At 42.7% G+C, this 16,656-nt stretch overlaps 1 protein-coding gene across 1 annotated transcript in view; it reads right to left on the reverse strand.

Moving 5' to 3' along the window:
- The window catches only part of PPM1H (protein phosphatase, Mg2+/Mn2+ dependent 1H), a 142,311-nt gene that overhangs the window by 50,813 nt on the left and 74,842 nt on the right, over nucleotides 1–16,656 (reverse strand). The window contains exons 3-4 of the mRNA XM_086748598.1: nucleotides 14,641–14,985; nucleotides 7,393–7,505 (exon numbers count right to left, since the gene is read on the reverse strand). Coding sequence (XP_086604724.1) covers nucleotides 7,393–7,505; nucleotides 14,641–14,985 — 458 coding nt within the window. The remainder of the gene's footprint in view (nucleotides 1–7,392; nucleotides 7,506–14,640; nucleotides 14,986–16,656) is intronic.

Here is a 16,656-nt window from a genome sequence, read left to right on the forward strand (position 1 = left end):
GAGGGACCTTGACAGGCTGGAGAGGTGGGCCCGTGCCAACCTCATGAAGTTCAACCAGGCCAAGTGCAAGGTCCTGCACCTGGGTCATGGCAATCCCAGGCACAAATACAGGCTGGGTGGAGAATGGATTGAGAGCAGCCCTGAGGAGAAGGACTTGGGAGTGCTGGTGGATGAGAAGCTCAACATGAGCAGGCAATGTGCCCTCGCAGCCCAGAAGGCCAACCGCATCCTGGGCTGCATCAAGAGAAGCATGGCCAGCAGGTTGAGGGAGCTGATTCTCCCCCTCTACTCTGCCCTGCTGAGACCCCACCTGGAGTACTGTGTCCAGTTCTGGAGCCCCCAACATAAAAAGGACATGGACCAGTCGGAGAAGGTCCAGAGGAGGGCCACAAAGATGATAAAAGGGCTGGAGCACCTCTCTTATGAGGACAGGCTGAGAGAGTTGGGGCTGTTCAGCCTGGAGAAAAGAAGGCTCTGGGGAGACCTGATAGCGGTCTTCCAGTACCTCAAGGGGGCCTACAAGAAAGATGGGGAGAGGCTGTTTAGTAGGGCCTGTTGCAATAGGACGAGGGGTGATGGTTTTAAAATAGAGGGGGGTAGATTTAGATTGGAAATCAGGAAAAATTTTTTTACAATGCGAGTTATAGAACACTGGAACAGGTTGCCCAGAGAGGTGGTGGAGGCCCCATCCCTGGAAACGTTCAAGGCCAGGCTGGATGAGGCTCTGAGCAACCTGACCTAGTTGGGGATGTCCCTGCTCCTTGCAGGGGGGTTGGACTAGACGACCTTTGAAGGTCCCTTCCAACCCTAACCATTCTATGATTCTATGATTCTGTATTTGCTTATACCAGGAGCTGCCTCTATTAGAGGTCACAGGCTCCTCAGGCGTCACTAAAGTACTGGTAGAAGAGGGATTGAAATTACATCTTGGCACCCTCTGCCCATCTTGTCTCACCCACTATGAGCTCTGCAGGCCACACATGCAGTGTATATGCAAAGATGTAGTTACAGATGTATTACCTGCAGTGATAACCACCAGTTTTTTTGTTTGGCTTGACCAATTTGTTTGGGTTTTGTTGGTTTCAGTTTTTTCTTTTTTTTTTTTTTAAAGGTTGAAAACCTATGAGAAGTTAATAGAATTCATCACTTGTGGAAACTAATACCAATGAACTGTGGCTTTCCACTTTACTGGTATTATCTGAATAGCCAAAATTCCTCTCCTTCCTCATAATCTGGAGCCTACGGACTTCATGGGTAGATGGTATCTGTGTGGTTAGGACCAAAGATTTAACTGAATGTACAACTCACCAAAAATGTTTACAATGGCTTCAACACCTGCCACATTGCCATAGACATTGCTAAGGCATATACTCTCCCATGAAAAACAAGAGTTTGGAGGAGGACATTTGTTTTATCTTCAAAAGCCTATCAACATTTACAAACAAATCAATAATTTCTGCCAAGTCATTGCTGGATATGACTTGCCAGTACCCTGGAACTTGTTATCCACTGGATCATTAGTAAATACTCTTTCTCACCACTGCCCTTTGAGTGCAACGACTTATTTCTGATCCAACAACTTTTCTCCACATCTCCACACCTCACTTAAAGTGTTTCCTGAAGTGCCTTCAAAAGCTTTACCCTGCACAAAATCCTGCAATATCTGAGGTTGCTGCTATTCCTCTGAATCCTGTGCTCTTGATTCTCCCTGGAAGAAGGCCAGGTAGAAGGGGAGCAGAAGTGCTTTCTGCAGGCCTGCAGGTCAGGCTTCCAAGGAAGAGAAGCAAAGGAAATAGAGAGATGGGACTTGGCTGTATCTCCTGAGCGTGACTAAGACGCCATGCACTTTTCCAATATTTTCAGCTAGGCAGGATCAGACTTCTCCACCTACCAAACTGCAGTCAGTGAAGTAGAATATATGTGGGAGAGACTCGCTTCATCTTGAATTCAGTTTCTCCTCACTACACAAGCTCCTGAGCAGACCAGGGTTAGATTATCTGTTCCCCTGAAACTATGAAGCATTTATTATTTTCAAGTGATTCCGTAAAAAAAAAAAATTAATAACAGTCTAAAAAGGGGATGTGCACATAGCTTGCCCAAAAAACAGTACATAAGTGTTGCTCTCACCTCTTGGGAGGCATCTTTTGAGGATTTGGAGGAATTAGAACTTCAGAGGACAAAGAGGAGTCATCACGGACAGTGTGATCCCAAGGTGAAAAGGCCCTGTGTGTGGTTCAGAGACTTGCAGCTCTTTTTGTCCCATCTTTAAGATGAGACAGGAAAAAGAATGCTTTTCCAAATACCGAGACAGGAGAAGCTTAGTAACTGAGTTAGTCTTTCCTCAAGAGACCTCTAAGTACTAAGTATGAAGCACAGTTATTGTTGTTTATGCAGGCGCAGAGATAAGGAGACAGAGAGCTTAGGCAGACCACTCAAGGAAAACAGGGAAAAATAAGACACCACTTAGATTAGAAGATGGGTAGTTAAGAAAACTAGAAAATGAAAGTTTGTTAAAAATACTGTAAAATCAAAGACTAAAGCAAACGAGCTTTACAATAGTAACATACTAGAACACTTTTTGGTTTCCATCCCTACACAGTGTTAGAGCTTCTGGCAAGAAGTCACTCTGCTACACTGCCTTGAGGAAGAGGTCAGATACCATGAACCACAAAAGTGGGTCGGAATCATCGATTCTGACTTCTCAGAAATTCTATTCAAGCTACATTGCCAGTCAGCAGATACGTGGCTGCTTCCATGTCCCTCTTGTTTACTTCATAAAAGCAGATTAATCTCCCAAATTCGACTGCCTACAATGAGAACTATGCATGAGGGAAGTAGCTGACAAGCACCATGACACAGAAGAGGAAGTATAAATGTAGTGACATTCAACACAAGCAGCAAATCTGGAAAGAATTGAAACAGTAAACAAAGTAGAATTCAATTTTCAATTCACTATTTTATTATACTGAGAGAAGTTGGCGTTATCAACACACTCTCCCACATCCAGGCACCCCAAGCACCAGTGAAGTTGCTTAACCTGCACCCCAGATAGGAAGCACCACAAAAACATACACTCAATGAGCCCCTATCATTTAACAATGCCAAATGCCTTAGCATTAATGCTGTACTTGCAAAAAGGAGAAAAAAAAAAAATCTATTCTGGACATGATGATGTTCAAGCAGAGGGTGAATATGCCCTGAAAACACAAGAACAGGGGAGCAAAAGCAAGGAAGCAAAAAGATTATTAAAAAAAGCTGATAAAACAAAGCAAAAAATCCAGTGACCCTGCAAGTCTGTGAAGCCTCTGAAACATCAGGCTCTTTGCTTTGATCACATCTTCTACCAATAAATCAAAAAAGCCCAAGAACCCATTTGCAGATTTATGGTGAGTGTTTCAGGGCCTATGGAAAAGTCAAATCAACTCGTGGTTCTGCTTCTTGTACAATGATAAAAGCACAGCTACCCTACATGGCTCCAAGCACAGCACAAAATGGCAGCGCCTGCAGTCTCAAGCAGCTCCTTAGCCAGACAACACGAAAGCCAGAAGAACACTCGTGCCAAAGACAGTTAATACGATCATATTGCATTATAGTCACTGCAGTGATATTGGGCAAATGTTATGTTGCTGAGGCTATACAATAATTGGGCAGTAATCAGAGAAAACATTAAGTCCCTGTTTTACTACTGCTTCATCACTAGCTATAAAACAACATCCTAATAAAGAGCATAAAACTAAAAAGAACTGAGATTAACAAGGCATGTTATGGCAGTTTAGAAGTAAAAGTCACTTTAGCAATATAAAATTGAACAATACTATTTAAGAGCATAAGCAGAGAAGATTTACTATTCCTTATTAAAAAGAAAAAGCAGCTATTCCAAGAGCCTGGCCTTGTTACAACAGTGTATACGTCAAACTGGTAAGCAAAGCACAATGCATCAATGGTCACCAGAAAAGCATTATATTTTAGATAGCTGACTACAGTGCCAGCAGTTCCTAATTAGATAATCTTGCATGGACAACGCTAACTACTGAGAGGAAGAGAGACAGGGATGTTAGAAAAAGCTTTGGCCAATATTCCGACAGGAATTTTGACTGTTCAAGTAGGTATATTTATGGTAAAGTCCACGAATGATCAGACAAGCTGTAAGAGAATGAAAGCAGCTCCCTCCAAGTTGTTTTTATCAGGCTCTGGATACATCACCTCATTTTTAGTAGGGTTCTGGTATCATGTGCAGTTAACACATAATTATTACAGAACTGTGATTGCATCGTTAGCAGAAGTTTAATTATATCATTGACATTAGTGATGCCATAACATCAAGCTCAATAATAGTTCATAACAAAACCTACAATTAGCACAATTTTCCCTCCCTTTTACACCAACCAAAAGTGTTCAGCTTGGAGAAGTCTAATAGTCCTTACAGAAGCGAACTAGGGTTGAACCTGAAAGGATTGCTGGCTGGTAATTTAGTAATATGGTAATTAAAGTCTTTTCATGATGTAATTACACATCAACTACAAAAGGACAGCTGCTATACAACACTGCCAGGGTACGTGGCATGAAATGATTAGATTTGAGAAGCTTTGGTGGTTAAACTGAATACCACAGACATAAGTCTGAGGTATAGCTGGCACTGCATAGCGCATTATTATTCAAGTCTCACACTTGGTGTTTCCTTAGTCTCATTGTGATAGTAACAGTTTGTTGCATGTACCTTGGTCCTGTGACAGCAGAAGCTGTTTAAAACCCACCTTTAAAAGCTTCTGCTGTTTTGAAGTTGCCTGGAATTAGAAGACCTAACCTTCTTGTGGGCAGAGGTAGAACAAATGAGGTTTGCATGAACCCAAAATGTTTATTTTCCACCCCAACAGCACGATACCTCCTCTCATAGGCTCTAGTCTGTGGGAAATGAGGCTTGATTTATTTGTAGGCTTTTTCCAGAGGGAGACTGGAGAGGGGAGAAGGAGGACAGAGAAGAGACACAAATGAGTAGGTGAACTCAAAGAAACTAAAGCTCCACTGAAGAACTGAGGGTTTTGGCATCAAGTTCCAATGACAGTAAGTACAAGTCCCCTCTTTGGGTGAAAAAACAAACCAGCAGATAAACTTTTTAAAAGTAATGTCCTTATTGTATTTCTCACTGCTCTCATTTGTATCTTTACAAACTGCAAAGTTCACCACACAAGGCATGAGGCAGCAAAAAGGAGCATATTTCTTCCAACTAATACAAATAAAACTTCCTGGCTACATGACTGGGCTCTTAAAAATATAGGAACGCACTGTGCACCCTGGCAGTAGGCAGACAACCTCAGAGCTGCTTTTCTAGTCCTAAAATGTCCATTTAGTGATAAGGAGCAGCTTAGATGTTTTGCAATAGCTGTTTTTCTCCCCTTTCTGCAACATGGTAAGTGGGGATTTGGCGGGAGAGAGACCTAGATCAACTGACCTTCTACACTTAAAAGCTTTTACTGAGCTATGAAAATCTAGAAGTGGGATTATTTGAAAGTGAAAGACTTTGGGAATCCAGAGAATTCTCCTCAGCATGAGGAAGGCTTCTGTGAGATCCATTTGGAAAGTGCAAAACCAAACTGTTTTGGATCTGGAGGGACCCTGTTACCTACAGGGTGCAAAGAATGAGTACAAAAATTTGAGTTCTGGTTGAAACAAGACCCAGCTTTGTCAATGGCTTCCCCTCTAATTCCTGCTCTTCCTGTTTTCCTAAGGAGATGTTTTTGATAGGCTTGATCAACATATTCAATGCCTCTTGAAGACTTGGTGACCTTAAGTACAGTGGATGTTTGGGCTAATTCACTGACAAGGAATTTCTTTCCATTGAGTGTCAGAGGTTGCAATGGAGCTGAGGCTGCTCTTGGGAAGCAAAGGAGAAATCCTGGGGGACTGGGAGCAGCCAGTCATCCAAGAACAAAGATCTCAACTACTCGGAAGTAGGTCCTGCATGGGCAATTTTAGACATACTTTGAAGAGACTATAAAGTAATTTAGCCAACCCAGTGGAACAGACTCAACTGTACTTCAAGCACAGGAAAACATTCTTTCTAATGTAATGGCAAAAGAGGTAAAATTTATTGCAGCTAGTGGTTCTGATGACTAGATACGTGGTCTACTCAAATATGTTTGCATCTACCCTCTATGAGGACTCATTTGATGTTTGATGCAAAAAAGATTCATACATGTCACTTGTCAAGAGCAATTTGCAGTATAAACGGCAAATTCAGCATACTAAGAACAACCACCAACATGAAAAGAATAGGAACTTCATGCACAAAGGATTTATCTAACTCCCTACACAGTTTAAAGCAGCAAGAAGCAATAAAAATGTTAGGTTTAAACTACAAAACATTTTGTGGTTGACTGCTGTCTCTGTAAATACATTGTATACACACAGTATAAACATGAACTGTGTGCACATAAATCTCAAACACAAACGCATAATCATAGCAGTCTTCACCTAAAGACAACACAGTTGAGTACATTTGCAGACTTTAATTTCTCATCTGTTAACTAAGAGAACACAACAGCAGTCTGTATCATGCAGGGAACTATTCTCCCCAGCCTGTTTATGCAGAGAGCTGCCAGAAGAAACATGTGAAGGTCTAAAGTCTTGCAAGACAAGTCTTATTATCATCTCTCTCTGATGGTGTTATGGGCAGAGAGTGACAGGGAGGAAAAGAATGCAATTGAGAGGTTTCCAGTATGCTCCTAGCTTTAACTAAATCAGAAGACAAAGAAAAAGCTTCTCATTACAAGTCTTCAAGCACTCAATTTCTAAATGTTAACAAAGCAACAACTCCTGAACAACAGCATTCAGTTCTGAGAAATGGACAAATACATGAGCTAGAACAGGACAGAGTAAAAATCCTAAACTGTGATAGCCCCTCTCCCTTCCCTCCTCCCTGTTGCAGGGGTAGCAGTTATTTGCTTACAGATTATTACCTTCAACTACATCAAAACCTGAGAGCCAGGTGGCCTTCCAAGACTGAGGCTGAGGACTAAGGCTGAGGATAGGTGCCACAGGACTTCCTACCGAACCAGTACAGCCCTAGCAGCTGTTCCAGATGCAGTCACTTTGTCAGTGCCTACTGACACATTCAACATCTCTTCTGTTTCAACGGCCCTTTAGCATCCTTACACTTTTCTGCAACCATCAAGTCATTCAGAAACTGTTAGAGGGACAAAAATGTTACCAGCCTCCCTGATTGCATCCACCACTCGACTAGACACTAGAAGCCTATCACTGCCCTTTGCATTAATTTCCATGAGGATCGTTAAAGAAACAGAATCCTCTCGTGATATTGTTTGCAACTTGGTAACACCAGAACTTGGGAGTCTGGGATGAAGGAATAGTTGGGGAGATACCATGCTCACTCACCTGCTATCACCAGCGTTTGCCACGTAAAGCTTCCCCAATAAATACACCACAACAAGAGCTGTGCAGCCACCAGAAATATTATACACGGTCCTCTCTCGTTCTATTTGCAAATCCTATGGGAACAGAAAACAAGATTTATAAAGACAGCATTGCAATTAATGTTTTAGAAAATCAAGATTCCCCGTAAAAAAACAATAGTCTTACTTAAACTGCATGTCCCACTAGCTTTCTTTTGCAGCTATGGCCACACAGTCATGGGGAAGAACAGGAAGTAGAGGAGTACATATTAGTTATTATACAAAAATATTCGGCAAAAATCAGGACAGGAGATTGTAAAACATCAGACATCAACGAACCAATGGCAACTCTGAGGGATGCAAGGGAATTTGCTATGGCAAAAGCACAACGAAGGCAAAGATAAATGTAGCCTAACAACAGGTACTTGGTGGTACAATTGGAGAGTGCTTTACATAGGCAGCAAATAATGAGACCTAGCTATGACATCACTAACGACCTGCTCTCCAAAAGGGAGGCTAGGATTGGGGAGCATATACCTTCACAAGCAGCAGCAAGACACGCTCATGCCACAGGGCTACCCTTCAGAAACACAGGTCAGGGGTGGATGCTAAACTTTTTAAGGGGGCAGGGGGAGAAGGTCAGTAGAACACTATTTACTGAAAAATACTAGACATTCATGGACTTTCCTGGATGAATCACAGTATTTAACTCTATTTCTCATCTCACTGCTTTTATGAGGTCCTGAAAAGACTTCATTTTTATGCATGTGCACAGGCCCAAATTTAAGGAAGTAAGTACCTACTCAAATAGTTCTTCCTGTTTATAGAATCCAACTGATTTTGAGTGTAAGAAATATTACATATAAAAAGGTCCTCCTGCTTAATAGAAATGGGGAACACAAGTCACATCTGTCATCAACAATCAATCAAGCCCGGGAATGAAAAAATGTATAAATATACACACACATATACATATACAGTCTCAGGAAAGCTTGGGGAACATAAAGGACACAAGTAAATGAGCTATTTTCCAGTACTCCATATATTTTAAACAAAATCAAAGTATATGATAATGAACTCATTCCACTGCCTCTTAGTTTAGTCTGAGGTAGTAACACAGCATGTTACAAATTACCCTCCTCTCCTGTGTCCAGAATCAAATCCAATTTCACACTGATCCTTCCTTGTTATACTAGATTCAAACAGGGAGCATCATTTAACATTGCTATTGCAAGTACTATCAGATCGTTTCAGCAAACCCCGTCTACTTGTATGTGTTTTTTATTATGAATATATTTGTTCGCCCCTGTGTGTGCGCATATACACACAGAGCTATAATTCAGCCATTTCTGTATTTGTACTGAGCAACAAACAGCTCAAATTGTCCACACCTTGTGGTATGGGATTTAGAGCTTTATTTTAGAGCTAAATTTATCTGAGGAAAAGCACCACAACAGATGCAAACCATGACAGCTGCAATTTGATTGAAAATCTGCAGAGTTGGAGGAGGCCAGGGACTGTGCTTTGTTTCCGAGAAATTTCAGGAGAGGGAGGTGACCTGGAGCAGCAGTGAAGATGCTCAGCAGTGCTCAGCCACTGTCCCAAGCAGGCTGGGCAGACGTGTCTGTCACAAATAATGTGGCTCCTCTCTGGCCAGCGTACATAGGGACCGATCCCATTTGTGCCATGAATACAGAACTGAGGCGGGCTGTGTGGTGGGGACAGCAAGAAATGTGCAGCGTTGCCCAACAAGGCCATCCTCCGCTGCACGCAGGAACTGCACTCTGCTGCCGAAGAGACTCGAGGTTTTACTTTTACTGCTGGCTCTTAACCGAGGCTCTCATTGACTTGTGGTTTTTTTTTTTTTTCTTTTTTCTTTTTTTTTTTTTTTTTTTTTTTCTTCCCTGGGAGGGAAGTGAGGACCAGGAGGAAAACACCTCCAAGCTAAAAATCAAATCTTGCAGAACCTTTGGTCACAGACATGGGCCTGTTATAAATGCTTCTTTATCTAATCTTGCCATAGAGAAGCTGATTTTCCTCCCCACAGTTTCTATATATTTTTAAATTAAGCTGAAAAGAACAGTTCAAAGGAAGCAGACGTTTCTAACCATCAAAATAATTTAAACTTACAAATACTACAGTGGATTTTCCAGGCACTGCCAGGAATTTTAAAAAACCTTCATCTCTGCAGTTCAGAGTATCCTCAGAGACCTTCAAACAATGTACAATTCTTCACCTGGTTTCAGCTCTGTCATATGTACACTTTGCAAGTGCTGGAATGCTTAAATTAAAATTTATTTATTTCAATAAGCAGAATTCAGAACATCTATTATAGCAGAGAAGACTGATAACCCTTCGGGTCTCATTTTCAGGGTTTCCTGGACTTAAGCTAGACCTGGGTACTGGATTTTTTTTCAAACCATTGCTGTTCATAGGCTCCTCTATCTAGTTGTTGTTCGGAAGTTGAATGTACTACCATGAGTTGCCAGAATATATTCAGTGCCATGTTTAATTTGATCTTACATACCTTGTTTGACATTTCCTTTTTTTTGTGGGAAGGGAAGGAGGGGAAGGCTTTCCTAAAGCCCAACAAAATTTGAGGGGAAAAAATAAACCAAAATAAAATAGAGCCCACTAATGCCACTAACTCATTCTGATGGCTTTTAATGAAATACTTTGTAACAGTGCTGCTGGGAAAGCAGCGCAGCACAAGCAGGGGCAGAAACCCCAAAATGCCTCTGAAGTCTTTACGAGTGTAAAGAGGCTCATTCTAGATGAAGTTGGAGTGTATACAAAGCTCTCCTCATTTTCTACCTAGAGAAAGATTTCAGAGCAAGCTTTTTTTTCCTTCTTTCCTTTTTTCCTCCTCTTTTGTTTGGCATGCAGCTCATCCCCGCACAGCAACCTGTGCACAGGGGAAGGGCTGGGCAATGCTGGGCAGAACCAAAGGACGCCCCTTTCAGCCCAAAGGGCAGCGTGTGCCACTCACTCAGGCCCTGATGGAAAAAAAAAAAAAAAGAAAAAAAAAAAAGAAAAAAAGGAACAAAAAACCAAAGAATTTCTTCATCCTCTGTTCAAAAGACTATCCTTTTGAACAAAGAAGCAGCTCTGCCCTGCATTTTGAGGTCGCCTGTTGTAGGGGCAGGGCGCCCACGAGGGTTGCCTCAGGCCTGGTCAACCTGGTCTCCCTTCCGCGGGTGCGGGAGCACGGGGAGGACGGAGCAAAGCCTGCAGAGGACACCGCGGTGCGACACGGGGGGAGGTTTCCAGAGCAGGGGCTGCTTTCTCCAGCGGTTACGGAGGGAGGCGGCGGATGCGGCCGCAGCCCTGGGACAGGGCCCATCCCCACCGGCCTCGCTAAGGCTCAGACCCGGGCTAGCAAAACCACGGGTTAATCACGCTAATTAACAATCTCTTCCGGGGGAGGAAAAAAAAAAAAAAAAGAAAAAAAAAAAAAAAAAGGAAAGACGGTTACGCCACGAAGCCGTTTCCCTCCGCGGCGGCCTGCTCGTGCCACCTCGTGGAGACCCCGCGGAGGGGCCCGGGCCGGCGGCTCCCACCCGCCCCGCGGCCGCTTTTCCTTCCGCCTGCCCCGGCCCACGCGTGACGGGCACCGCTAAGCGCGCGGGACCGCTGAAACAACTGAAATAACGATCTTTCGTCTATATCTGTCCTCAGAGTAGGGGCCTCTCCTCCAGGATCTCAGTGCTGCTATGACAGAAAGCATCTGCTTGGAAAAAGAAAAAAAACAACAAACAAACCCACCCAAAAAAAACATGATTCAGAAGGCATAAAGACAAAAATAACTCCTTAATCTGCTTTACCTCTGTCAAAAAAGCATCAAAATGCCTGTAACACTGTTCCAACCCTCCTCATTTCTACTGGCTGTTTAATCAGAGGAAGCTTCTCAAAAGGAGCACCGTACAATGTATGTTCCTCTCTCAAGATTTTTCAAATTAATATGGCACCAATCTTGCAGAAGCACCTGTCTGAATTTCATCTGAGTAAAAAAAAAAAAACAAACAAAACTCAATAAAGAAAAAAATCCTGATAGAATGTGTATAAACTTACACCTTCCAATAAATTGGAAAAAATTGTTTACAATGCGGGTGGTGGAACACTGGAACAGGTTGCCCAGAGAGGTGGTTGATGCTCCATCCCTGGAAACATTCAAGGCCAGGTTGGATGGGGCTCTGAGCAACCTGATCTGGTTGGAGATGTCCCTGCTCCTTGCAGGGGGGTTGGACTAGATGGGTTTTAAAGGTGCTTTCCAACTCTAATCATTCTATGATTCTATGACTTAGTCTGTGTCACCTTTCCACAGTGTTTCACTCCATGTAGGTGTCAGACAAGCACTGTCCAAAGGAAACCACAGTTAATAAAGGGAAAATAATTTTTTAAAAGTCTTTTGAAATGGATAAATTGCCTTTTTTTTTTTTTTTTTTGAGACTTGAGCCAAAACTAAGGAGAGCTTAACTAGAATTCAAAAGGCAGCTGGGAAAAAAAAAACAATGGTATGCTAAATGCTACCAGGAAAACGTGACAAAACCATAATTAAATAAAACTGTCAAGCTGGACTGTTTAGAAAAAGAAAAGGTGTCTGTATCTACTCAACATTTTTCCCAGGTTCAAAGGGCTCCTTTGCAGCAATGGGTGTGCCAGGAAACACCACCAAGAAGTCTGCCTACGTGTCCAGGAAACATGAGCTTTCACCAAGTGCCAGGTAAAATGGATACGCTCTGCCGGAACAAAACTCTCGTGCATTATGCACATCTGAACTGCACTGACCTAACTCAACAATGTCCACAACATTCTAGTACAAAATAGGACTGAATAAACAATGTGCTGTGGAAGAGGTCCAAAATCTTCACCCAAAGACTACTGGGAGTATAAGGCAGCAGGAAGTCAGACAGAGGCAGGAGGAAGATAAATCATTGCAAGCAGAGATGAGACTCCAAAGTGTTTATCTTATGAACTGCTCCCTTCCATGGACAAAAGAAAATACTCTTTTGCCTAAACCAATTATAAGCACAAGACTCTCCCAAGAGCTTAAAGTAGATATAATTATCTGTTGCTTTTCTTAATCTGACCGTTCTTATAAAACTTCGTTTTAATATAAAACTTAGTGCTGAAATTATACTGCATCATGGTAGACACAGGGTTATATATACAGCAAAGACAGACACTGAACTTCAGCCCTCTGATAAAGAGCAGAAGTGGAAATTAAGGCATTTGATCTGTAGCATATAAACAAGGGGAGGAAAATAAAATTTTAAATGGACTTCAGTCTAGAAAAAGGGAGGACAGATCACTATGACCTGTACATGGAATACCCAGACACTGTATCTCTGGTGAGTTATCCAGGGTTTCTGTATTTGTCATACTCTATTGATAAAAGCCCTCCCAAGCAGTCAGGTGCCTGGATATGAGCTAAGATGATCTTCTGTATGAACACAGCAGTGTGAACTCAAACTGAAGCAAGGCAATAACAGCCTTGCTCACTCACACGTTCAGGAAGGCAGCGATGGGTAATGCACACGCTGATCTCATAAGAAAGGTAAAGCACTTGAAACAGCCCTCTTGAGCTCTCTTACCTTCACTTTCCAGTCCCATGAAACTCCATTTCTCACCTTTCCTGCACCTGGAGCCAGTTTCAACAGAAGAGAGTCATGTCACGCACTCAGAGTCTGGCATTCTTCTGGCCTGAAAATTGCCCCAACTGAAGCATGGAATTGGTGTCCCTCTCTTAAGCATGCCCTGAACCCACTGGGGTGCAGTGAATGGGCAGCGTCATCTTTTCCCGGTCTTTCTCAACAAAGAAGGGAGCAAGCTAGTGCTCCCCTTCTGAAAAGGGCATGCTAAACTGACAGGAGATTTTCATGTGTTCTCTTTTTTTTTCAACTAGTAGAAATTGAGCCCACTAGCACCAGTGCATATATCTGCTTACATGTCCCATGCTCAACAATGCCTAAACCATGGCTGTGGGTCTCGCTCCTGGAGCTACCTACCTAGAAGTCAGATGATCCTGTCTAAACCCAGTTGGTGGGTCTGTTTGCGGGCACTTTCTTGGGGAGAAAGGACAATCCAGCAAGATAATTGGTATTCAGAATTCAAAGTGAAGTACCACTTTGTTACAATAACAACTGTAGTCTCTAATTAGATGCACGTACTAAACAAAATTCACATCAGGAAAAACAATGACTGAATACTTCTTTTCAGACAACAAATAAAACCTCTGGGAAATACTCATTAGTTCAAAAACCTTCTGCTCAAATAAGAGGCTTTTCTAAAAACTATAAAAATTAATTAAAAAAACAAAACAAAACAAAGAAGAACAAGATCAGATCAAGACCTGATCTGCTTGTACTCACTGGCAGGCCAAGTTTCCACTCTGCCTGACAAGAATTATTTTTAATACCATGGAGAAGTGAAGGGGGAAGGTGCTGAGCAGCTACATCAATGACAAAAGACAAAAATCAGCCTTCCAGAGAGAAATTGATGGATATTCTGTTTCCATAGGGTTGCAGTTTCCTCCCAGTTGTTCAGGCCGTACACAAGCCAAGTGAGTGGCAGGAACGTACTTCACGCCCTACTCACCCACACCCAACCTGCCTCAGTCAAGAGCTGCACACACTCTCTACAGTCACTACTGTGCTTTATGAGCCACTCCAACACTAACAGGTTGAGTGAACTACAGGTTGCTGCATCAAAGATGCTGCCCATCATCCTTGATGTGACCTTTTATGACCCATTTACATAGCTGTAGGCAACACAAGCAAGGTGTGTTGGTGGTGCAAGAAATGCTGAGAGCCTTCGCCACTGCTCTGGGTAGGGGAATGAGGCTTTGTACAGTGCATGCCCAAATACGCAGTCTTATGCTAACAGCCAATGTTGAAATTTGCTACTGTGAGGCAATACTAATTTTTACCTTAAAAAAAAAAGGGGGGGAGTGGGAGGGGTGGGAAGAAAAAGAGCACGAAGCTTCTAAGAGTCAAGTAATCCACAAACATGGCTGTGGTGCTGCCTGGGACTTAAGATGCAGTTCCGGCCTCACAGGGATGTACCAAGTAAGCTGTTGAGGCTCCTAAAAAATTCTGTCCATACTAAGATGGTGTTTAAGTAGGGGACAGGAAAAAAAGTTTTCAAAAAATCTCTTAAGGTTCATCTTCTCCAGGCCATGCAACTCATTAATGTATGCAACAAGGACTTCAGAGCCCTGAGATATACATACCATTTCTTTGAATGCACTTTCTATGGCCCCAATAACCAGGCACTCATGTGGGATCTTCTTCTCAGTGAAGAAGCGTGTTGGAGGGGTGCTGGGCGAGCCTGGGGCCCCCACACCACCACGCAGGGAGGCCGCCCGCGTCAGCGTCCTGCTGTTAGTGGCTGGGTTGTCAGGTTCCTCTCCCAGGCAGGTGGGCGGAAGGACAGCCGTGTTCTTCAGGATGTCCACAATCTCCTGCAGCTGCTCCAGGATATGGTGCTGCAGCAGTTTGGAAGCAACCACAGCTGCCCCTGACCCAGCATGTCCATCAAACAGGGACCAGTAGTATAGGTTGATCCCATCTGTGTCCTGGAGAAGCAGGAGGGGAAGAAAGGGGGAGAAAGAAAAAAAAAAAAAAAAAAAAAAAGAAAAAAAAAAAGAAAGAGAGGTGGTCACCATTACCCAGCCACAAGTAAGGGGATGGAGCAGCCATCCTGCACAGGGGCAGCAAGTAAAACACAGGTAACTTTCCCAGAGGTAACCTTTTTTGAAATGGAGAAATACCCACTGCATTAGCACAGCTGTGGCAGGAAGGAAAGATGCTTATTTTTGCCACACATCCCACCATTTTTTTTTCTTTTGCTTAACCACCTCAAAAGAAAAAAAAAAAAAGAAAAAAAAGCTGAACTTGTAATCTTTCTTACTTTACAGTCATCAGAGGATGCACTGACCAAGCACAGCTATCACTGTGAGACTACATTAATTTTCTAATGACTCTGTAGATCAGAAGAAAAGCATTTGAAAAAAAACCACATAATTGATAAATGATCAACCTACCACCATGGAGACCAAAATTCTACACAAGACAGCACCTGATACTTCCGTGACAGACTTCTTTTTTCACTAGGCATAAGACAAAGGACCTCAATTTGTCATCTAGTAACAGGACATGATCCCCACTTCCATGACTGGTAGACAAGGTCCATCCATGCTGGCAGATGGGACAGCTCAGGCTTTCCCTGCCTGTGCCAGCCCAGGAACCAGCACAGCACAGAGGTCCTCAAGGATGGCAGACACAAGTGGGATCAGCTGCACTCCACATGCTAGCCTACATGTTCACTGCCTAGTTCTTCCCAGTCCTCTGAAAAGTTTCCTGTACAATACTGGACTTACATACCCCCTGATCAGAAGAGCTATGCTCTCGGCATAATAGCATGCTTTTTTATCTTATATTTTAGCTCAACTCCTAGCACGTTGGTCAGCACAACCGCTCTCATACAGGTAGAGTATTGGGAAAAAGTACATTTTGTAGACCTCATTATTAAAATTAACATATATGCAGTAATGTTATATATTTGTTCAGCAGTTATTGATCAATGATGTGATTTTCAAATATTTATTCCTTTCTGCTCCACACAGTCTCCTCTGACAGGCGTAATTCAGCTCCACTTTTGCTCTGATTTGAGTAGAAACCAAGTTCTTGTGGTGGGGGACTCTGTCACTCAGATACGGCCCATTAACCCAGGGCTAGAGGCAAATCAGTTCTGGGCAGCACAAGCTCCAGCCTGCCTGAAAAATACCAAGCAGCTATACCCTAGATAACCTCAACTTATTTTTTTTTTTGAGAAATTCACCTAGAAATCCTCAGGGAAGTGTTTAAGGAGTAACAATACCTGTCTGCATGATAGCATATTTGGCAGCAGCATGTGGAAAGAGTCATTCCAGTCTCTCCTTTCCTCTGCCACTGCTTAATCCTGCAACTCCTCCCAGCTACACTGAAACAACTGCTTGTGGGGCTGCCTTGCAAGTCAGATGTGGGTGGACTAATAGAGATTTAGAAATAAATCATTTTGCAAGGGATAGGAATCAGGCAATACTGTTGCAAAACACATACTCAAAACACATACTCTCATACTAAGACAGCATAACCTAGATCTCACTGCAGTCAAAAACTCAGAAATTATATCTGCATGTCATGCTGAGTGTGGTCTAATTTAGAATGACAGACGTGATTTGTTACATTCACCCAAACACTGCTCC

Source organism: Chlamydotis macqueenii, chromosome 1, assembly GCF_036417535.1.
Source record: "Chlamydotis macqueenii isolate bChlMac1 chromosome 1, bChlMac1.mat, whole genome shotgun sequence".
Classification (NCBI taxonomy): domain Eukaryota; kingdom Metazoa; phylum Chordata; class Aves; order Otidiformes; family Otididae; genus Chlamydotis; species Chlamydotis macqueenii.